This window comes from Tyto alba, unplaced genomic scaffold (assembly GCF_018691265.1).
Source record: "Tyto alba isolate M040663 unplaced genomic scaffold, T.alba_DEE_v4.0 Super-Scaffold_17, whole genome shotgun sequence".
NCBI lineage: Eukaryota > Metazoa > Chordata > Aves > Strigiformes > Tytonidae > Tyto > Tyto alba.
This window is the reverse complement of record NW_024881279.1, coordinates 3,628,865-3,652,733: the sequence shown is the minus strand read 5'-3', so window position 1 is coordinate 3,652,733 and position 23,869 is coordinate 3,628,865. Positions and strand designations below refer to the sequence as shown.

Genomic DNA, 23,869 nt, shown 5'->3' with positions numbered 1-23,869 from the left:
ATCATTTCCACACTTCAAGTCCGCGCTCGTGCTACAACCGCTCACGGAGTACTGTTGGGTTGTTTGCTTCTTCAGGCTGAAGTGGACATGAGGTGTCTACAGCCGAGCTTGTTGTTTCTAAGTGACACTGGCATCACCGCAAAGAGTCCTTCACCTCTACAAAATGGGGGTTTCTTTCAAGGCTGTAGTTTCAAAGATAGATAATACATAAAATCTGGAGGATACCCAGATTATCACCCCAAAAGCATCAGGCAAGACTGTTTAAAATAAAGAGCTTTTACAGGTAGTCAAACTGCTTAAGTCCAAAAGTTTAATCGCTTGATAAGAGCTATAAAATTACTTCTTCAGAAAAGACAGAAAACTTTGTATAAACACATTGTACTTGTGGGTGTATGCTATATGCATGCACTGTTAATATTCACTCTGTAGTTTGTGTAGTATTTTGTGCTGCAATTCACATGTTTGAACAAGTTTCTCTGCAGTGTATTGTATTCTGAATAATAGTATCTACAGAAGCTATCAGTTTCAGAAAAGAAAAAGGTCGTACTTCTTACGCAAATGCGCAGAATTACCTCAATTAAAAGCTTCAGTTGAGCACTAAGCAACAACACAATGCTTTGTTGAAAAAAAAAATAAATAAATCCTTTTTGATACAAAGACTACATAATAACCATTCACACTTCTACGGAGCAGAACACATTTGGGCATGTATTTTTAGAAATAAGTGATTACTCCTGAAGAGAGGAGGGCCCCTTTTGAATGTAATTGTTATGGTCACATTCCTTCAGCACAGCAGAATTGCATGTGTATTTTGTGCAAATGAGTTTTTTCAAAGGAATATTTCCCATATATGAATTGTGTTACTACTCAGTGTAAGGTGGAGTAGCTGGTGCATTAGCAAGTCATTTACAGATTAATAAAATTACTTCCTGTTTTTAATCAGCATAACTTCTTTTTCCTCCAGCAAATATTTTATAGATTAAGGTTCTCTATCTATACCACAAATGCAAAACTTTTCAAGTCCTCAGAGACAAATTCTGCTCTTGGCCAACTCTGGAAGCCCAGCACAACCACGCTGTGGATTCGCTGGTGCAACTGAGCTCTGCATTTTTCTTAACGTTACTCACAAACATGTGATCTTGCAGACATTCTGCTCCAGATGTAGCAATAGGAGGGAACACAGCCTCTGAGCATGAAACCACCGTATGCGTTACTTTCCACTCGTAAAAAACGCTTCTGAAGCGGTCACCTCCAACATTCAGCCAAAATTACAACAGAAATTTCAGGCTCCAAGTCACACTGGACCAGTTTATTCCAGAACAGAAGCCTGAATTCATCCAAGCTGTCACCATGAGCATAGCTAACTCAGAAGCGTCCACCCAGCAAAGGATAGAGCCCTTTGATAATATGAGAAGGACAATCCATCAGAGAAACAAAGGAGCTGATCATCCCAAGAGAGCAAGGTTTACAACATGAGACATGTAAACACACCTTCTATCACCTGAAAACAAATGGTGGAATTGTCTCAGAAAAGGAGACCTCACAGTGGACAAACAGGTACATACACCCCATGCTCTTGGCACATCTTCATACCTATATGACCTCACTCGGAGAAGGAGGGGAAAAAACAGTACCCTTAAGCCTGGAGAAACACTTCTTACAACACTTGCCAGCATCACCCAGGTGTAAAGAAGCATTTTTACTCTAGTATACCTACACACGCATTGTCAGACACACAGAAACCATGGCAAGAAGTCAATATACTCTTTCTCCCATCTACGGGGATGATGGGCCAGCTCACCTTGTCCCCACAGAACAAGCATGGGAGCAGGGCCTGTGTCAGTCCCGTTGGGTCAGAGGACAGCAGACACCCGTGCCTTTCAGAGGGAAAACTGCCACACTCACCTATTTGGCATGTACAATTGGAAATGCAAGAATATCTCAAAGTAAAAAGCAAAGGATTCACCCGACCAGCTGGCAATCCAAACTAGTACCATGGCCCGAAGGCATCACCAGCAGAGATCCCGAAGGCAAAAAGGCACCACGTGATTCACTCACTACAGCCTCTCCTCAAAGAGATTTCTAACTTGGAGGAAGGAGTTGAAATGCTGGAAGGGGAACCAAGAAAGTGACTGTTCCAAGGGCAGCGTAGCAAGGCCAGAGACCGCAGGCCGTGCCAGGGGGAGGAAGCTGAGCGCGCGCTGACGGCACTGACCTCGTGATATCTGCGACGGGCAGCGTGACCTCGTGACATCATGTTCTCAAGTCACCCCAAGACCCCAACCACCACAGAGATGCCACTATGAAAGGCACTAACGGTGACCCTTAACCTGCCTATCAGCTCGTTCTGTATCTTTACCTCCTTTCAAAAAAGTAGAGAAAAAAACGAGCATAGGGCTTTTCCACTCCACTGTTGATGTTCCCTGTTCCTTGGGCGACGGGAAGAAGCTGAAGAGAAGCGAGGGCCAAGCAGGGTGCATTCCCACCAAGGCATTGGAGCATTTTCCAAGGCATAAAGTCAGGCAGACACAAGCACCCCAACAGTTTGCAAATTATTTGGTCATCCTTTGCGCTCTCACGCACCCAGCACGATAGGGGTACTGATCCAAGTTGGATCTGATGATAATAAGAGTGAATAGCCATCACCAGCTGGATTGCCACCCCTCTGATTGCAGCTCCTTCAGGCACTGCACAGACCCAGCTTGCAGCATTGCCTTTTTCAAAGCTAGCATATAATTTTCAAGGATATGCTTGACCTTTCAGCAGCAACACGTCCCTACCTGGAGAAGCACTCGGAGACCTACAGAGTGGTGTCAGGGAGGGCTTGGAGAGCAGCCCCTCCAGCAAATATTGTCAAAACTCTGTGCTCCAGAGATGCTTACTGGAACCTATTAATTCGTATGTCTCTGCTTCCAAGACAAAAGTTGACTTAAAGCACTGGAAGATACATGAAAGCTCAGATGACAGGAAATGCAGAACAGAATTTGGCAAAAAGAAGTACTTTAGAAAACAGCAACGTATTTCAAAATACAGGCCAAAGTCATCACAGCAATAGAGAAATCTGCACATAAATCAAATATTTATTAAAACTTGCTACACTCAAGCTAATGAATACAACCAAAAAGCCAAAACCTCTTCCAGAGATATTACAGAATAAATGGATTTTTTTTATAAAACCCAGAAGTTAAGGGACATTACAGGGCAAAAGTGAGCTTAATGAAAACACAAGAACATTTTGGATGTTTAAGAATTTGAACAGTCTTTAAAAATTATGGGACAAAAGCTTTTTCAATTCATCAGATAACTGGAAATAATGAAAAGCTGGAGCTGTTACACAATAAAGCCCAGCTAAAGCTCTTTTTGAAGACAGACTTTGAGGTGGTGAAAATCTAGGAATTTTACAACTATCGGTGAAAAACTTGCTGAATGCTAGAAATGAACAAATATCAAAACACACTATTTCATTAATTTTTGGTCAGACTAGCTTGATGCATTGACAGCACTGTTGGGGAACAGCTTCAAAAAGCCCTGTGCACCACTGTCAGGATAATGAATTCACTACTTGTATTGCTCACAAGGACTAACAGAGCTTGGTAAGAGATTTGCTTCCCTGCGCTCAGGCAGGCTGTACACAAAGTTACCTGCTGTTGATAGAAAAGTCTTTGACTGGACGGAGTGGGATACCTTGTTTGCCGTGGAAGATTAATTCAGTAAGAATTTTTGCAGCGTTTTTGTCAGCTCAGTTTAGGCTCTCTCTCAGACCCCAGACCTGATGATACTACAGTGTCCAGACGTTCATCTCATGAAGCCATACTTTGAAAATGAAAAGCAACATGGCAAGCTGTGGTGGTTACCCCTGCTCTGAGCACAGGAGGAACAAACACAAAACATTCCCTGTAACAATACCACATCGTTTACGTCACCAGTGCTAGCCACCTTCAGAAATAACGCGAAAACTTACCAAGAAGTAAAACTTTGACTGGAAAAATCAATGTAAAGACAACTTTCATGTTCCTCCTTCGCCTTACTCCAGCCTCCACTTTAAAAGGTCCCCAGCTACATGTCATTAGATGTCTCCAAGTCTCTTCGCAGTTTATTTCAAGAAATTAGCTCCTGGTTCAAGAAGCAGTTACGCCTTTGTAAGAAAGCATATAGCATTTTTACTGTGCAAGAACAATAGCTCTGCAGAGGAACTGGCTCACGAACCATCTTTGTATCATGCTACCTACTTCCAATTCTAGGTTATTACAATTCCCTTGATGAATTCTGCTGCCAAAAATTATGCGAAAGGAAACAAATCTCAGGATACCATTTAAAGTCACTGCCACGGAGAATAGAAAGAGTCTGGGCTGATGGGGGATACTTGCCTAGACAGATTTCAGGAAATACTACTTTGCAGCCAGCCTTAGGCCTTTCAAATCTCATGAACCTGGCAAACTATTCTCTCAATAAAGGAGCAGCATGTATTACAGAAAGACCCCAAGAAAGCATGTTTCCCAAATGACCAAAATTGACCTTCTCCATAAATAAAGACGTGACCATTAAAAGTTATTTATTCCTGTACCTTCCCACTTGGAAAACTGTGCTTGTCCTCAGAAATACTCAGATAAGCAAAGCAAACCCCTAAAGGAAGAATGTGCCCAAAGATACTCCACACAGTTGGTAAGACTCGAAACTGGAAGGGGTTCTTTCGAGCTTGAACAATTACCACACAGCTGTACCTCTACAACAGGTGCTTTAACAAGAGCAAAACAGAGTTTGCAAACACTGGTGGAATGCCCCTCGGGGTGAGATGGTTCTTTAGAGCTCCCTAGATTAAAAAAAAAAAAAAGAGAGAGAGACACTGAAACTTTTATTGAGCTGTAGTGTGAAAAGAACTCCTAATTAATAATCCCTCTATCCCCTTGCTAGGTGGAAAGAATGTCTAGTGATTCCAGGGAACAAGTATTTGAACTTTATACATAAGATGGAAAAAAACACTGAGTTTCCCTCCTACATACAACCCAGTCCCATAATTCAGTATTACAGGATCACCCCTCTCCCTCTGCAATAGGTTAATAGTTCTTCAAACCCAATTACTATCTCAATGGACGTATTCTCCTGGAAAAACTCTGCTGCAGTCCCTACAGCTGTATTTACCATTGGAAATACAGCCCACATATCTAAACAACAAAGATACAAACCCTGAGACCTCTCAGTAATTTACTGAGCTTTGGGCTCGTTCTAACTGAGCCCATTATGAAGAATAAAAAGCCGGTTGAGTTATCAGTGGTTTAGCAGCTCCTTCTTCTCCAGAGCACTGAAGCAGACCCCTAGAAAGCCAGAAAAGAAATAGCAGCTCACAGTCAGGCCCTGTGGCAGTCAGTAATGCAAATGTGCAGTGGAAGACTTTGTGTGCCCTTACAGTATTTAGCAGAAATGCGGGGCAGCTTCTGCTTAGTTTAAGGAAGTTTTTGTAAGATTGTTTCCATTTTACTGGGGAAAGTGATCACAAGATTCTGGAACAGGATTCATTTAATTGCTATTTAGAAGTGCAAATGCATTTACACAACTTTTGTGAACAGCTTTATGTATTTTTACAACAGGAATATTTGGATTCTAAAATTCTAGAAAACAGCATACCTGAAATCTCATATTTCTAATAACTGTAACAGCCCAAGTCTGGGCTGAGCTCTCCTGACACCAGCAGCCACCAGTGCCAGATTCTACAATATGGCCAAGAGCTCCTATTTATAGTAAAAGTTACCCTCAGGGAAAATCCACTCACGTGAGTATTATTTGCAGTAGGCAGCGGGTACTCGACACCTTGGAACTTAAGGGTTTGTCTCTTCTCTGGAATACTTGCAGGTGTTTCTGTGTTTCTTGTAAACAAATTTTACCACTAAAATTTTGAATATTCTTGCTCACCATGCGAATGTTGAGCTGTACTAAGAGATTTCAGTTTAAGGGCCAAGCCTGCCAGCTGCCCTCAGTTAAACTGAAGACCTAAAATACTAATATGTAGTGGATCTATTGTGATTTTTCTAAGGCTTCTTCTGTAAAATAACTGCTTATATATATACATATATAATAAATAAATGGCAAACTGGTACATCAGCAAATATTTTACAGTTGCTAACTTACTGATCACCTCACTAGAACTGTTAAACTCTCCAACATCTAATTCTGAAGAATTTTACAGAGTCTGGCTAGACCCAGACTCATAAAATTTCACACCCTCACAGAACAGAAAGAGATGATGGGCTGGAAAAAAAACAAAACAAAACAAAACCAAACAAACCAACAACTAAACAAAATACATTTCCCCTGAAATTTACTCTTCTATTTTTGAAACAGTGTAAACTCAAATTAAGCAGAATTTATATAATGGTAAATTTTCACAGTAAGCCTGATGGAAATGCAAAATACATTCATAGTCAAAAAAAAGAATGAGTGCCAAACTCATCCTTAAATTTTCTGCTATATTTATGTCACTGCCAGAGCCATTGGGCTTTTCTCTCTAAGTACATATTATTCACAAACTCCATTAAAAGAATTTATGCTTGTTTGTTTGGGGTTTTTTATGGTTGTTCTACAGTCTCCTCAGTAAGAGAACAAAGCTTTCAAAGTGAAGACAGTCAGAAATAACAGCACTCAGAATATTTGGAAAACGTTCTGTTACTTAGAATATAACCAGATAATAATATATCAACCCAGAAACATAACCTTGCCCCTATGTAACTGATGAGGCAGTTGCCTTCAGGTTTACTGGAACCAGGAACAGTATCAAAACCGAGAGTGCTTGTTTCCAGTCTCTAAAGACCAAGCTGTAATAAATAACAGTCTTTATTTTGTGCATTACCCAAAAGTTACACCAGTAACCGATAAAACCATACATAGTGAGGATTAACTAAAGACTTATCCCCATTTGGAAAATGAAAGCAGCCGTTAGGCAACATGCCTAGAGGGCATCTGTATTAGTCTTCAGAAAATAATACGTGGCTCTCTGAAGGAAGAGCCGGGTCTCCCACCCCCACAGAGTCTCAATCAGAAGAACCATCAGCCTCCTCCTGGGATTGTATACCTGCAAGTCTGCCCGAAAAAATAACTGCAAATTCTCTAGATACCCGTTGACAGCTCACATCACAAAGTGAAAGAGCAGTAGATAAACAGAGGAGGGAAGAGCAGACAGAGTGACCTATCTTTTTTAAATTTCGTGTCCAGTTTGGCACAGAATGATGCAGGTGAAGAGGGAAGAGGAGACCTTGCAGGGCACCCACTCTTGCTCCTATCAGCACAGAGTGATCCCCATGCTTCTGCCCCAGGGTCTGCACTGCAGCTGTTGAATTAACCACCAGTGCCTATACAAACCCATCACTAACAAATGTCTTAACAGGGGGGAAAAGGCAAGGCAATTATACAGAGCAGTCCTAGTGCCCCTTTTGCACCGAGGGGTCTGATCCCAGTATGAAGCTGATTTAGAAAATAAGGTGACACAGACATCATTGAAACGTTTTTATGTCTTCAAAAAGATCCTCAAAAAAAAAAAAAGGAACCAGCTTTGCAGTAAATAGCAGAGAGCAGCTGTGATCAGTGTCTTTAAAAGGTGTGTGCTAGCAGTTAAAGAACAGGGTTCAGGTAGCACCCAGGAGCCTGTCCTGGCTCTCCAAGGGCGCAAAAAGACCCATCAAGATTCTGCGAAAACTGTGACAATTCCTACAGATACACTGTTCACCACCCAAAACTGCTAAATTGTATCACTGCAGTTAAAAGGAATATCCCACCACATAAAATCACGCCCATCAGTCAGAAATCTCCCTTTCCGGAGCAACCCAAGGGCTGATCATTTGTAGGTAATAAATTTCAAGGCAGCGGGTGGGAGGAGAGCTTTACCACACTGTTAGAAGTGTTTCAAGAACTGCATAACTCTTACTAATGAAGGGTATTGTATTTGCATCCAAGTCACAAACGCTGCACTTTAAAACGATTTTGCAGGTTACCTCTTCGCTACGTCAGCCAGGGACTGGGACCGCATCGCTTTTGAGCATAACCATTACCCACTCGTGGAACAACACTTATTTTATAGCCACAAAAACTACCTGTTTTCACATTAACTAACCCCCGAGGAGGCCCTGCGTAATTTCTAGGCCCCGGCGCAGAAGCCCAAGAGAAGCCTCTCCCCGCACCATGTCCCCACGCAGGACAGCAAACCGGGGCCACCCCCCCAACCCCACCGAGACGGGGGGTTTTGTGACCCCACAGCCGACTCGAGCGGGCAGGGAAAGGTCTCCTGAAGAAGGGCTCCCTTCCCTGGCCCCCCGTGTTGCGCTTGGCACCCCTCGGTGGATCCAGTTTTTTTGTTGCGGTTAGAGCATGACAAATTTCACGAGAAACCCTACACCTCTATTGGCAGCGGCCAAAACTTCACGTTTTCTCCCCCTCACCCCGTTTCCTTCACGTTTCTGAGGTTGCTCCCCGGGGATCGTCAAGCGGAATGGCGGCTTCCCCCCCCCCCCCCCCGCCTCCCCAACCCGCAGCATCCCCGCAGGGACGGGGCCCCCACGCCCGCCCCCGTGTCGTGGCGGGGAAGGGGAACGGCGGGTGATCGCGACAGGGAGCGGACATGGAGCGGGTGGGCCGCGCTGAGGGGAGGCAGCCCGGGGGCTGGGAGGCATCGGCCCGGCCCTGAGGGGGAGAGGAAAGGGGGTGAGGAAGCAGCGCGGCGGCCGCCCCCCCCCCTCCCCGGGGGAGAAGCGGGACGGACACACGGCTCCAGCCCAGCGGCCGCCTCAGGGGGCTCCTCAGCGTCCCCGGGGCGGGGAACGGAGCCCGGGGCCAGCGGGATGCGGGAAGCTGAGGGGGCTGCGGGGGGGGGGGGGTGTGGGGGGGTGCTGCCCCCCGCCTTCCTCCGGAGCGGGGCAGCGGGCGCGGAAAGTTCAGGGTAGGGAAGAAGGGCGAGCCCCGTCCCGCTTACCTGAAGACACAGTCGTCCCGGGCGTCCCTAGTCGGGGAAATGAGCCCGTGCTTCTTGTTGAAAAGCTTCTGGAAGAGGGTGGGCGGCATCTTGGGGAGCCGCCGCGGCGCTGGGCTCCGCGCAGCGCCGTCCCTTCGCCGCGGCTAGTTCCGCCCGCCCGACTCCATTCGGTGTCACAGTCATATGACAGAAATTAGTCACTCGGAGCTGCCAGGAGGGGAGGGCGGGCCCGGGCGGGAGCTGCGCCGGCCGCTCACTGGCTGCGGCCCCGCGGGGGGAGCGGCCGCGGGGGGAGCCGGAGCCCCGCGGAGGGGTAAGAACCGGAGCCCCGGAGCGGGGAGAACCGGAGGCCCAGAAGCGCTGAGCGGTCCCCGCCAGCCCCAGCAGCGGGTTGGAGGGGCGGGAGGACACACGGCTGCTCCCCCCCCCCCGCAGAGCCGCGGGGTTCCAGCGGGTAGGGCTGAGGTATTTCCCCTGGGGGCGGTGAGAAGGCGCCGCTGGTTTGTTTTCCTTCTTCAGAGGGAAGTTAGAGGCAAAAAAGAGGTCAAGGCATCAAATCCTTCTCGGTGCTGGAGCTGGCGATTTAGGGACGTGTCCTGCAGGGGTGCAGCAGGCATGGACTTTGTAACCCCAAACCCAGAAAATCCAACCCCTGCCCAATTTCTTCCCCACGTGTATATGAAGTGATTCTCCCACAGCAGTAACAGAAATAGCACAGCTCGGGTGCACTCTATCCACAACCCCCACAGAAGGCAGAGCACCTGTATTTGCAGGCAGAGGAAGCCATCATTACAAATAAACCATCCACCTACAAAATAGTATTTAGAACATAATACCCATCAGGTGATGCCAGAACAAATATATAAGACTAAAGTGTGATAGATTTTGTAGGACCAAAAGGATCAATGGAGTTTTGCAAAACTCTTTATTAGTGCATGTTTAAATGAAATGGAAACACTGGTTAGAGTTGAATCTCCTTCCACGTCTCACTGTTCAGATACAACACTACTAGAAAGTTTAATTAAGGACTGACAAAACTGACTCATCTGCTTTCCCTAGAAAATGGAATTAAACTAAAACAGCATATGATGTAAGACTAAATTAAGCAGATTATTTTTAAAAGGCACAATTCAGGGCATGTGTAACATATCTATATAATGATTCCTCACAATCAGCCATCTGTAGGAACTTTTTCACCTTCTGGAGGTTGAAGGTAATTCTAAGAGAAAATAGGAATTCATGTTTAGATGCATTTTTTTTTCCTCTTGTTCTGTATGGAAGATACACCTGCCTGCCAGATTTACAGATGAGTGATCTTGACATCCTTTCACCATGTGAAAGCCTCCCAGCCTCAAGACAGACATGGAAATGCAGTCTCAAATACAAGTCCTCAGGGAACACTATGAAATATCAGAATTTTGGCCAGGATATACAACTCGGCTTTGAGTAGTTTCACAATTTACAGCAATCATCATTTATCTAATCTCAAGTGCATTACAATTCAAGCTGATAGAGTCCCTTTAAAAGTAAATATTAACCTGTTCCCAAACTCCTAAATTAATAGCATGTGATTCTGATAGGCTTGATGGACATACTTTAATTGACGGAGGGGAGGACAGACAGTAAGAGAGAGGGATAAATACAAGTTTAATCATCCATTTTCCTGTAAAAACCTCCCTGTAGGCAAATCTCTGTACTTACATAAAAGAACATGAATTTCAACTTATGTGTCCATTCAGTACACGCTGCCCTGGGCCCCAGAGCTCTCCTTTCTGTGTTTAGAGATTAGGAACCAAACCAGAACCATTTGCATGTAAGGTCTTTACCCACCAACAGCCAGTACACGTACCCCTACTCCGGTGCAAGCAGCAAACAGCTTCCATCATCTCCGAGCACGTCCAGCCAGTCTCCTAGAAGTACGCCCCAGATAACAGAAAAATAACTGAACAGTGTTAATGAAAAACCTCTTCTAGATTTATGTATAATGCGTTTATTAACCATGCATCTGGAATGCACAACTCCTAACGATAAAGTATTATCGCAGTTCTTACATGGACTGACTCACTGTCAGCGATTCCATTCAAGCCATTAAGACTTCATCGTGTCTGGGATGTGAGAGAGCAGCCCTACTGACACTGAACAGATTTCTCTCCTGAATCACTGCATAAATAAGCTCTTCTGTACTGCCCATTAACTGGCTGTGACCCATAACCTTTATTCACTAATATGGAAGAGCCAGTTTCCACTTTGAATGAAGTTTTATGTAGTCATTCTTCGCTTAAAACCAAAACAGGGGAAAATGCCTTCCCTTTGAGAAAAGCAGAACAAGAGTAGATATTGTTGCGGCCTCAAAATGAATAAAATTTCCTTCCCTGGGGCAGAGAGCTAGCCTAGTAATTAATTACACTTTCTCTAAGAGTCAGACAAAAGATGAAAATAAGAAGTAGCGCTTTCGTAACTGAAGGGAAGGACAAGACAGACTGTGGTTCACATTTCTGTCCTCTATAGCCTCATCGAGAGAAACAAAAACAAAACTCAGCAATATTCAGGCTGCTACGGCCAACTCCACAGTTACGTGTGGTACTCTCCAACTAGTTTGTCAGTATTAGCCCGTTTCTTGTACTGAAGCTACAAAACTGTTTGGGGGAAAATAAATGTTTTTTCTTAGGACTCCTAGAATACCCTTACGATAAACACCTCTTTTACTCTGGACCCTCCTCTACTTGAACAATCATCATAAGCACAACTTACTATATACATAACTTTCAGTTTTGCTTAAAGCTACATCAAGGAGCTCACCTCTATCTCCTAGGGGCTCTAGATTCTTGCATAATTACCAGTGGCTTAGTATTTGCAAGAAAAAGGATATTGATAATTAGAACCATACCCGAGAGGATTTCAAGGAGTTATTGGCAGAACTCATTCTACTAATGATTAAAGGAAAAATAACTTAATGGTGTAATTTCTAACCTTGAGCCATATAGTATGTTTATACAATACTTGTTCATAGACTAATCTAGCAGCATTTATTTGCACTTCCTTCTACCCCAGAGCGATGGGAAAAGGCTCAGGGTCTAAACTTCCACAGGTATTTTCAAATGCAGTCAAACTAATTAAAGTTGTAGATTCTACATTACTCCTTGACCTGCTCTCTGTGGAAATACAGAACTATTTTCCAAGGCATGAATATTCTGGGTGATAATACTGAGAAACAAAACTCAGAATTCAAGAGGTTTGGAAAGCCATACTATCATTTTAAAACACTGAAAAACTTCCTTTATTTCTATAGAAGAGTCTGAGTAAGGGGTGTTGTAGTGAGAAGACTGTATGGATCCAGATTACTTTAGCCTGCAATGAATTCAAGTGGAAAAAAACTGTGCTCTTGTCTGTGTTTTCTAAGGCATTCAGCAAACTGCTGGAGAATGACATTTATGGATTATTGATCCACAAGTTGAACTGGAAGCACTGGAAATCTAACCTACATACCACATAGTGCAAGCAGTAACCTGAAAATCCAGAATGCCAATATCCAGCTCTTGAGACAGTTCAGCTGTAAGAGTTCTTTTTCCACCCTTGTATTCATGTAAGGCACCTACTTCCTCTGCACAAGTCTGAAGGCATTAAAAGAAACAGTGAGGTAGGTGATACTACAAAATAACTGAGATGAAGTGGGAAGGACTCTGAGATGGCAGTGGTTGGGCAGTGGGTGTGCTCAGACAGTGCTGATCACAAAGAGCCAGCCTTCAGCAGCGGCAGGGTAAAGGCGACCTATGTTCATGTTTAGAAATCAATTTCCAGCAGAACACACAGAGTTCTGTACCTCTACAGTTCTGCAGGCCTAAGCGTTCAGGAGGTTTAATGGTAGGGTAATATTGACTTTTGAGTTGCTGAAATGAATGCTTAACATACCCATTTCCAGGACACGAAGTTACCTTTAAAACCAGTGTTAACACCTGTTAACTCAAGTAGACATCACCTCTTCAGATGCTAATGCTACTAGAGAAATCTAGAAATCTTGGCAGAGCAAGAGCCAAAAATAAGTCCATTAATGCAATCTGTTTTGCTGTTCTTCACTCACGCTTTTTTAAAAATCTAAATGAACTGAAAAATCATCCTCATGGAGTCCTTACAGAACAATGCCCAGGATAAGGCCTAGTTGCTTGTACAAAATAATTTAATATTACATACTAAAGTATTTACAAGCTTGCTGCAAAGCATCATACTACATTTCAAACAAACAGTGTAGATACCAAAAAAATACAGCCATTAATTACTGGTTAGTAGTTCCTTTTCACCTCCCTGCCACAGCAGCAAGACAGTTATTTCTTCTGTTGACTCCTGCTGAAACCCAGAAATCTTATCTGCGTTTACAGTAGATCCAATTTTTGGTACTTGTAATAATATCTGTGGAAAAAATTGGTAAGTTAAATACTAACAGTAAAGTGGCACATTCTCAAGTGTAAGAGAAAGCTCATTGATCTGATAAGCTGTTTAGATGTTCAGATACCTATGCTGTCATTTGTTTGGGGGAATCTGAATCTTGTAGGTCAATTGTCAGTGAGAAGAGAAGAGTAGTTTTGAGTGTACATACATTCCTAATGAAAAGGAGCATCATCTGAAAGACTCCTTGAACAGAGATGAAAACATCCAGCATAAATCACCACTCCATCACCTTTCGGCAGTCTAATTCCCCATTCCCAGGCTCCTCTAGAAAAATAGTAACAAAACCAAACTTTTGTTCTGGCAACACCACTTGCTGATTTCTGAGATCCACTTGCCTACCAAGCACAACCTACGCTCTGTATTATCACAATTCTCTTGGGCACATGACTTAACATCCTTGTTCTTTGATCCACATGGGAACATCAGATGATTGTCAATTAATACATACACACACTCAAAAGCACTTCTCTGCATTCTAGATGCTGTATGTAACTCAATCTGTAGTAAAGTGGGAAAATATTGGGACCTAAGAAACTGCAATATCATTGAAAATTTGTGTATATTCAGTATTTTTAAAAGCTATTACGCTTATGAAGTACCTCTGTATTAAATTAAAACAGCATAAATGACAAATGTAACTTGCACAAAGCTTGCAGAGGTTGTCTGTAAAGAACTACTTTAAACTTAGGAAGACATATGCCATCCAGTGGCACAATGAGAAACTTCAACACAGATCGGAAAGAGAAGGGATTTTTTTTACCTCTATGGTAGTGATGAGACAGTTTTGTACACAGTTCCCATTTTTGTTTAACAAAATCTAGGAAGTGAAGAAAGGAGTCTTCCCCTATGTTAAAGGTCTCATGAGAAGAAGACAGAAACCTTTACAGAGAAATCGATAACCTTTAGAGAAAAAACACACCCTATTATTTGAACTACTTTCAGAGGGGGAAAACATATTGGATGCTAAAGAGCTCGGTTTAGCTGAGCAAGATATAAAACACACCAGTGACTGAAAGCTGAAGTCAGACATATTCACCCTAGAAATCAGGCATAGGATAACAATTTACTAAAGCTGGTATCTTTTCTAGCGAGTCTCCATACCAGCAGTGAAGCTCAAAGTTGCGTTCAGGAGTAACTTGGAGAGGTGCACATATTCCCTGCGTCACCTAGTAGCACCTTCTGGCTTTCATGATCTAGCCTGTGAAATGGCTGGATTGTGCTAATTCCTAAGCAAAAGAGCCTTGGGAGGAAGAAGTGTTGTGTAGTTTGTCAGTGAAGTACTATTACACGAGAACACATTAACTTTTCAGTGTCTTTTACTCTTTAGCATTGTGATTTTCCCAAATACTCAGACTTAAAAATAAAAAAAAAAAAAAAACAAAACCAAAAAACTTTAAACACTCAAATAGCCAGTTACCATCTGCACAGCGATCCAGTTCTATGCTCTTACCCTCAGGCTCTCTTTTGGGAAGCTGGAACACTTTTGTGTTAACTGGAATTTGGCGAAGCCTGGAAGGCCTCTGGCACGGTGATGTTCTGACAATGGAGCAGATTTGCTGTTTGCCACACAGGGGCTGAAAAGATTAATGACATTTCATTCACATAATTATTTCCATCAAAGAAATAGTCTCCTAGCTTTCTTCTAGGGAAATTAGAGATGGCATGCAGATTACAAAGGATGTCATTAGAAAACATTTAGAACTACTTGTGTACACTTAATATGCTATCAGAAAGGGTGATAGAAAGCTTCAAAGCTTAAACATTCTCTTTGGCTATTTGTAATACCATAAGGTTTAAATATACAGTATATTACATATTAGCACGCCAAAACTGGATTTAAAGAGTGCATTAAAATTAGAACCTTAAGAATATTCTTTTCTTCTGAACTTTGAGGAATAATTTATTTTTCTGAACTCAATAAATACAGGAACAATTTCTTCTGAATTTACATATGGACCTGTGGTATTCAGGAATAGGTCTTCCCCAGGCAAGGCTTTGCACACTGGTGACAAGCTAAACTACAGCTCTATCAAAATACAAAATATACAGCAACGACTGCCCAGTTAAATAATTCAAATAGGTGAACGCTTGCTGGTTCATGCAAAAGGTGTTCTATTGCTTCAAAAATATGATTTAGGACTCCAGTGATTCCTGTCTTCAGCCTCTAAAACGACTCTGATATTCTCTATTTGTTAATCTAGTATCCATAATCTCACTTTTACTTGCAACAGCACTAGGAAAACCCAGCATGTTTTCCTGCCAAATAATCTGATGCAACATTAAGCAGTCTTTCTATTGTAACAGTTTCCCTTTCTCTAAAAAATGTTAGTTTGCTGATTCAGTTGGGAGCCATGGCATGAAAGCAAAGTCACTTCAACTCCTGCAGAGAAGTACTGTACTACCTTTACTGAGAAAGAATTCAAACTGGCATTTAAGTATCAAGTTTGTTTATATCGAAGGGGTAATGCAAGTAAGGCCACTAGATGCCAGGTTTACATTAGGAAATGTTATAAAAATATAAAATGGATACCTAGGGGTTTTGTTGTAGTTTAACTGTCCAGCTAATAGAAACTAACATTTATTTTGTTGTGCAATTTGTACTGTAGCATAAGGACAGCCAGAATTGCACTGTACTGTGAAGAACAATGTTTGGTTCTAATCATTAGGAAAAGTATCAGGATAGACACTCACATCTAGCTCTGCAGGCTGAGCACAACCAGAATTTAAGGCTTTCTTTTCCTCCATGATCAGCATAATGGAACTCATTTGCTAAACAAAAACAGAGAAGAATTCAGTATCAGTTTCAAATCCTTTGCTGTTTATTATTAGTCCTACAGTATTCCCCTAGTACACAATACTATTTATAACAACTCCATTTTTAATTACTAATAGTTCTTTGGATTTCAGTACTGAATTCCTGTTATTCTTTTGGGTTTTTTTGGTCTTATGCTTTTCAAAATTAAGACAAAGTATCAGTTTACTGCAGCACAGAACACACAAATTTCAGGTCCCCTTCACAACCAGGGGATAAAGCACTTCCTACCACTTCCCATATTTAATTTTAACTTTTTTCAGGATTCCAAACATCTCTCTTCATTTTTATGCCTTTGCTAATCAGCGGGGCACCGAGGGAATACTTACCACCTCAGCATCTGTCTGTTTGGATGGCAGTACTTCTGCTGTCAACCCCACTGATTTGGCTGAAGTGTTTCCTGGGGCATCAAGCCGACCAAATGACGATGCACCACCTTCTAACATATTAGATTTTTTTTCTGTTTTCTTATGCTTCAGTTTTTTAGCTGTAGCAGTTTGATTGTCAGGCTAAAGGGTGAAATAATTACATTTCATGTTATAAAGCAAACCTCTGTGGTGTGGTAAGCACTAACAGAGAGTCACAGTGTCATACTCAAGCTCTACACAACTGATTAGGTACCACTGACACAGTTAGTATAAAAACCAGCGAGCTTGGGGGGCACCCATAGCTATTACTGCTACCCAGAGGTAGAGGCCAGCTACAGCTTCACTCTGCCATTGACTTCAGGCACCCCTTTCAAAGGAACTGCTACACTTGCAGGCAGAATCTTCTACCTATCCAAGGAAGGAGCAAGTCATCTGTGTTACAACCTGGATGATTTATTAAGGATCTTTCACCTTTTTTTCCGGTCCTAACGGTGAAGAACAGCGCATACCCCTTTTTGGGTCTGGAGTTCTCTCCTTTGCAGCTCTGATTTTACAGACTTTTTTTCCTGTGATAAATTTCCAACAAATTAATTAACTTTGAGACAAAGACCGCAGCTACTCTCCAACCTATGTCTTACAGGATGGTTTTTAAAGATGGACCATTCCAAAGCCACCCATGTAAACACACTTCCTCCCTTCAATACAATCCTCATCTCCCTCTCCCCACCAACAGGGCTGCTTTACTCCTCTCCCTTCCCTCGAAACAAGGTTGCTTACTAATCTTACGTTCACCTAGCTATTTACTGCTAGACACCCATACTGTGGGAGCTGAGGAACTGCATAATCACAGCAGTCTTTGCCAGTGGCAACTTCTGCTGTTATTACTGTCCAAATTAAGCAGGGGAAAATTATGTGGTACCTGGGTCACAGCCAGAATTGCAACAGTCCCAGTTCAGAACTGTAGTTACATAAGGGACTCCTAATAGTATTTGTGAAGCTGATATGAAATAAGTTCAAGGAAGGAGCATCACACAAACAGTTCTGTTCCTGGATAAGTAAGAAATGTTCATTTTCATTAAGCATCACAGGTGATTAAATAGAAGAATGCAGGGTTTGTGGTTTTGTTGTTCTAAAATTTGATTCTAATTAATGTGTTATATACAGCAAAGATTTTCAATTCACACTTTCCCTTCTAGACACAATTGAGCTTAGCCTGTACTAGGGGGACAAATGACCCAGCGGAAGCCTGGTTCTGATAATTTACCATCATTTAAGTCTGGGTAGACTCACAGCTAGTATGACTACTTCAGGTCATATTTTACCTGCCAGAGTAGTTGAAGCACTTAATGCTGAAGAACTGTAATTGCAATTGGATGGTCTCTTTCTAGGAGAAGAGGGGAAAAAAGTGAACAGCTATTCTGAATGAATGTTAATGTTACAAAAAAAAAAAAAAAAAGGAAACCATAGGAAAATATAGACTGAGTGAAAAGGGATAAGCCTTTTTTTAAAAAATATTGTTCCTGAGTTACTTCATCACATCTTACAGTTATTTGATAGTTTATCATCAAGTTACAGTGCTTATTCTGAAGATATCTGCAATTTAAGACCCACGAAGACATACACTAGTCAGCACTGAAGCATACTACAACAGAACATACTCAATGAGGATGCAGGGGAAAGTTAGGTTCACAAGAAAATTCAGGTTGAATTGTGTAAAGATCTGTAACACTGAGATTGGCATAAATTAGTTATGAATGGAAATGTCTGCATGTAAGACTGGAAACAGCAGCACAAGGGTTAAAAGAAATTACACTGTTCCTAGAAAAACCACTCCTACTACTCAGTTTTACATCAGGACCTGAAGGTGGCACTGTGACAAGGCCAAGTATAGAAGACCCTTCACTGTGATAAAACCACACCACAGATGACTTGTCAACAGAAAACCTGGCATCCTAACAACAGGAGGGTGGCAACAGGGTCGAAGCGTATCACATACACCATTCTGCTTCCTGCTGGACACAGATTCCAAACAGGAGAAAACAGACAGTGGGCAGCAACCTGGCCCAAGATTTATAAAGGCTGAAGTCAGTAAGATTCTGAAGCAAAGGAGTGCCCCAGATAAGCTGGTGCTTTCTAAAGAACTGCCCCAAACCTAATTTTGTCCTGGGCAAGCACAGAACACCAGAGACTCAATGACGACTTGACAACAGGTACCTTCCACGCCCTGTACTGCACAGGCAATCCTGGCCAGACCACCTGGGCACACACATCTTGCTCCCTGTGACTGAATGAAATCTAGCAGAGTAAGTGCAATTGGGTAAAAGCAACTTATTTAGGGATTTTTTTTTTACATAAAATGTCACCTTCCCCTACCATAAAATTCTTCTGAGTTTTCTTATCTTGATTTCCCTACAGCTGCAAGACTGAAACAAAAGCCTACGGCAAACTCATACCTGAGCACCAATTTCAAAGTCAGCGAGGACACACAAAACTCAGTAATAAGTGTTTGTGGGATCAGAGGCTTATTCATACTGGCCTCTCAAATATAATTCAAAAGAGAAAAACCTGAACATTAAGGTGCATTAAAGAGTGTGCTTTGCAGATTACCTTCTAGTGCATTGGTCTTTCAAATCCTCCAGTACAGGTTCTAAAAAACATAAGAGCTAAGCTTTAAACGAAAGAGTTAAGCAGACCAGACAAAGTTTTAATGCACACTAAATTATAAAGCAAAATATCAGAAGCACACACATACCACTAACAGGAGCTGTTCCCCATTACACAGACATGCCTTAAATTAAATGATCATTACATAGTTTACACAGGTTCCTTGCACCAGAGTACAATTTGTTTATGTATATATTCTGAAGTATTGTAGAAAAGCATTACCTAATATTGCTGAAAAATTTGAGATCTGTGGTATCTTATCTATGGTCACTGCTTTGCTGGAGTCCAGGAGAGTAGAGTTCCTGTACTTGCAAGAGTCTTCAGAGTAAAAATGACTTCTTTCTGGACATAAAAGATAAATGTGCAAGCTTCTTATTCTGAAATTAATCGAGTTATTAAATTTGTGACCAAACTGAAAGCAATCACATTTGCAAGACAGGAATTTAAAGCAAACTGAAAGCATCGTCTTGGCTCAAAGAGCTACAGAAAAGTTTGGGAGGAATTGGACTCAAAGCAGATTTGCTGCTCATCAAACAGCTTGTGTCAACAGTGAATACTTTAAGTTTACAGCATGATTCAAAGTACACCAGGACCTGATTCACACTGGACTGGAGGACCAGATATACAGATCCCATGTTAAGCACAGGTTGGCTCCAAGGAAAGATCTGACCTGGTGAGTCACACCAAGAGGCCATTAGTCTTTCTACTGTAAATAATCCCCCCGCATTTTCTACATCAAATAAAGCTCAAAAAAACACCCAGAAGTCTCACCTGAACCATCATCTCTGAATGTTTCAGGGGACGGGCAACTGTTAAGGCTGTCACTAACACCTGCATTACAATCTGCAGTTGAATCTACACCTAAACACTCAAGCAGATAGGTTGAAACACCCGTGGGAAGAGTCATTCCTGTACCTAGAGAAAGAGACAAAAAAGGCAGCTACCAAAAAAAAGTATCATCTTGTACTAAGCATCAGCATTTCCTTATCTAAGTTTCATTCACGTGATAAGCTAAATATTGTCAAGTCAGTATCTCATATTGATTCATAATACAGTTAAAGAAATAAACAAAGGGCATCCTGAAGCCAGATTTACACTACCATAAGCTAACAGAAAACACCTTCCTTGCCTCTGAGAAGGTAATTCTGAGGCAGGTTTGTTTTCAGAAAGACAAATTATTTAAGCACAAACTTTTAAAAATTAATGTTTGAGTGAATCGAAGAACTCATGTCAACAACTATCTCTGTCAATGCTAAAACCAAGATCATGTGGTTTTCAACGGGCTCTGCTCAAGGCTGTCACAGGTCTTGTAGGTCTCCTATCCTGTCTGTGCTGCCTACAATCCATTCCCATGAACCAAGCCACAGGCTGGAATCAGAGGCAGAAGTCCAGCCAGTGGTCTCAAAACATTTACTTTCTAATATCACACAGTGAGAACCAGTACAAGAACAGCACACCAGTACTTTTAAAGAAATATAATTAAAATTATATAGTGACTTTTACATTTAGATTTATACAGATATAAAAATATATTTAATAATATAATGTATTGCCATTTACTCACTTGAAGTCACTTCAGCATTTTTCAAACTGTCTTTACTTTCAAAGTTGATTATCAGGGATTCCTAAAATTAAATGACCAATGCAAACAACCTAAGAAAACTGGACGTAAAGAAAGAAATGCAATTAAATGTATTCCTACATTAGAAGATGCTCAGAAACTTAGCCTGGTACTTCACCACTTAAACTTGCTATTCACAGTGTAATTTGTACCAGGGTTTTTCACGTATCATTAATAAATCTGCAATCTGATCTACAGTTCTAAAATTAATGAATACCCAATCATTCGATCCTACAACCTCTGCTGGATGAGACTTCCAGTGAAGGCACACTGACATCAACTGAAGTTATGCATAAGATAGCAGGAGAGTAATGAATTTTGCCGTCTTATTTTTTAGGAGGCTCAATTCATGCTTCTCACTTTCAGAATCCTAGACCATTTCTATAAATATTAACAACTATGTTATATATGTAGCATATTCTACAAAACTAAACATATGCAGGAAATGTAAATAATTGGCAGACTCTAAATAAGAACTAACATTTTAAAGAAAAATACTTTTACACCAATATCACTTGAGCCCTTTGCTGTAGCAGATTTCAGTTCAAATATACCTGGTGAACTGTTTTCTTGCCACAGCAGTATTGACTGTCCTCTAATACTTCTGCTCAGTCACCTCAAAATACTTTGTTCCAGTTTTACTAACACGAGGAAGAGCGCAACAGTGACTTGACAAAGGCCTGTGTCTGAACTAGAAGCAAGCAATTCTCTGGAATCACGTTCTAATGAGATATATTCCACACAACACAATTGCTACGGCCTTTCCCCGTTAAGGATAATTAGTATTGATGTTTTCCCATGCTACCAATAGCTCTAACAGCTTTTATTTTAGCCAAAGACAGGGGAAAATGTCACCAAAACACAGGATCACGTTCAGCCTGAGAAATGTGCACACACACATGCATAACTCACAGGAAATTCTACCTGATTAGAAAATGAATTTAACACGTCACATTTCTTTGTTTTATCCTCCATAAATTACTAGTAGATAAAGAGCAAGACAGCAATCTCACCTTCTGCTGTACAGTGCTTTCTTCTATTTTCTCTTCTTTTTTTTCCAAGTCTGTTGTTTCTTGGTTGCTGCAGTTGAAGAACAGAGCTAAGCTCAATAGACAGAGCTACACTGTTTTAGAGGAAGGCAACAACTACAAAACATCTTTATGAGGTGCGAACAGTCTGACAAACATCAGTTTACTGAGAATTCAGACGACATCTCCAACAGATACCTCATGCAGGCAAAATTATAAATGGTTAGTTAGTGTTAATAACGGTGTATTTGAAGGAGTTCTAACGGACCTTTGGTTGGATGAATGGCCCACTTCAGTGACTTCAAGATTTTCTTTAATTTTTTGTAGGGCTTTTACAGGGAGCTTTCTCTTGATGCCTATAAAAAAACCCAAGTATTTAGTTGAGTAATTTTAGTTTTAAGATCGGAATTTAAATGATTATTTTTAATAGGGCACCTTTAGCTGTTTTCTACCCTTCCATACCCATAACAATTTTTGACCCTATTACCTCAAACAGCATAAAGTCTAATTTTTCTTTATTATTTTTACCCAAACTTCCTTCAGTAGTATATTAACAGGACAAAAAAAAAAAAAAAAAAAAAGGAGGAAATAACAGCCTTCAAGAAATACTTCAGGTGTTTCAGAAACATCCTGATTAAATGAAAAAAAAAAAAGCCAGTAACCATAAAGTCATGCCTTTACATAACCAAGACATCCCACACTGGTCTTCCCAATTTACTTGTGCAAGTTACACTATTACCATCTGGCTTTACTTCAATGCCACACTTTCCACTCAGACTGCATTTATTTAACGTCTCCAATTCTTAACTCAAGATCTGCTCAACTGCATTCAAAGGGACCGCTCCTTTTGAGGAACAACTTCAAGCGATTTTTTAACGTGTCCCCTCAAAGGCGGGCAACGGTTATGTCGTTCCATTTCTGAAAGAAATTGGGAGTGGAGGTACCTTACAACAGGAAAAGCCTTTTTAATTATAAGCTAACAGCTAAAACGGAGGAAACGGTTCTGTTAACAGACCAGCTGCCCGCTTTCTCCACGCCCTGAGAGACCTGAGTAACAACAAACCGCTCCCCACCCTCGCCCAGGACCAGCTGGGCAGGACTAAAAGGTGAGGAAACCCAGCGCTACGCGGCTGGTGGGGGGGAACACGCCGAAAACACACAACATTTCGCAGATCGCTATTGGCAACAACCTCCCCGCTCCTCAAACCGCCAGAAAAACACAAGGATTGGACAAAGCACAGCACAGGGCCCGCTTCCCCGGGCCTGGCCCAACCGCCTCCCCAGCTGCGGCGACTCGGCACCGCGGGGCCCGGAGAAGGCGGTCGGCGGCGGGAGGGAAGGCGCTTACAGCCGGGCTCCGGCCCGCGGGGGGCCACGCTCCCAAAGAGGCGCCGCCGGCACGGCTGGGAGACGCCGGCCCGGCTGCCGTGAGGAGCGGCCGCTCCCGGCAGCGGGGACGAGCGGCGCTTCTTCCGCGGTGCCTTCCCGCCGCGGGAAGCGCTCCGCCAGCGGGACGGCTCCATGTCGGGCCGAGTCTCCCTCAGCAACCCGAAGAGGGAGCCGACCCTGGGCTGCCCTCAGCAGCCGGCGGCCATGTTTGAGGGGGTGGGGGGGCAACCACCACCCCACGACCCCAGCCCGCATGCGCGGCACCTCCCCTGGCCGGCACCCGGCGGCGCTGCCGCCCGCCACAGCCCTGAGGCGGGGAGCGGGCAGCCCGCCCTCCGTGAGGGGAAGGGCGGGTGGCGCAGGGCACCTGCCCGCCCTCCGTGAGGGGAAGGGCTGTCACTGCAGGGCAGCAGCCCTCCGTGAGGGAAATCGGCGACCCGTCCCCGCACAGCAGCTGCCTTCCGAGAGGGGAAGGGACGCCCACGCAGGGCAGCCGCGCTGCGTGAGGGGGATGGCCGTCCAGGCGGCTCCCCGGGGAGAGGCAGCGCAGCGGTAGAGGCGGAGGAAAGGGGAAGCTTTGCTTTTCCCTGG

At 42.7% G+C, this 23,869-nt stretch overlaps 2 protein-coding genes across 5 annotated transcripts in view; both read right to left on the bottom strand.

Annotated features, from left to right (window-relative positions):
• FNIP1 (folliculin interacting protein 1) overlaps window positions 1-9,138 on the bottom strand; it is a 69,495-nt gene extending 60,357 nt beyond the window's left edge. For both annotated transcript variants that reach the window (XM_042790071.1, XM_042790073.1), the window contains exon 1: window positions 8,954-9,138. In XM_042790071.1, the coding sequence (XP_042646005.1) occupies window positions 8,954-9,042 (89 nt within the window). In that variant the 5' untranslated portion in view covers window positions 9,043-9,138. The remainder of the gene's footprint in view (window positions 1-8,953) is intronic.
• Window positions 9,139-9,859: 721 nt separating this feature from the next.
• MEIKIN (meiotic kinetochore factor) lies at window positions 9,860-23,483 on the bottom strand. Of its 3 annotated transcripts, none has more exons than XM_042790466.1 (12): window positions 23,238-23,483; window positions 22,158-22,245; window positions 21,875-21,941; window positions 20,805-20,865; window positions 20,012-20,155; window positions 19,463-19,582; window positions 19,184-19,223; window positions 17,899-17,960; window positions 16,538-17,142; window positions 16,088-16,165; window positions 14,814-14,970; window positions 9,860-13,357 (listed from the first exon to the last, which is right to left on the bottom strand). In XM_042790466.1, the coding sequence occupies exons 1-9, from the start codon at window positions 23,410-23,412 to the stop codon at window positions 17,033-17,035; spliced, it is 867 nt and encodes a 288-aa protein (XP_042646400.1). In that variant the 5' UTR covers window positions 23,413-23,483; the 3' UTR covers window positions 9,860-13,357; window positions 14,814-14,970; window positions 16,088-16,165; window positions 16,538-17,032. The 3 variants fall into 3 exon arrangements, with proteins under 3 accessions (XP_042646400.1, XP_042646398.1, XP_042646397.1); XM_042790464.1 differs by having other exon boundaries at window positions 14,847-14,970; XM_042790463.1 differs by having other exon boundaries at window positions 9,860-14,970.
• Window positions 23,484-23,869: the final 386 nt, after the last annotated feature.

What these genes read in the sequence shown, in the direction of transcription:
- MEIKIN (XM_042790463.1), bottom strand. Translation starts at nt 23,412, where the DNA reads ATGGAGCCGTCCCGCTGGCGGAGCGCTTCCCGCGGCGGGAAGGCACCG. An exon ending in ATTCAGAGATGATGGTTCAG is followed by an intron (nt 19,583 to 20,011) that starts GTGAGACTTCTG and finishes TTTTATGTCCAG; the next exon opens with AAAGAAGTCATTTTTACTCT. An exon ending in TGCTTCAACTACTCTGGCAG is followed by an intron (nt 17,143 to 17,898) that starts GTAAAATATGAC and finishes AATTTATCACAG; the next exon opens with GAAAAAAAGTCTGTAAAATC.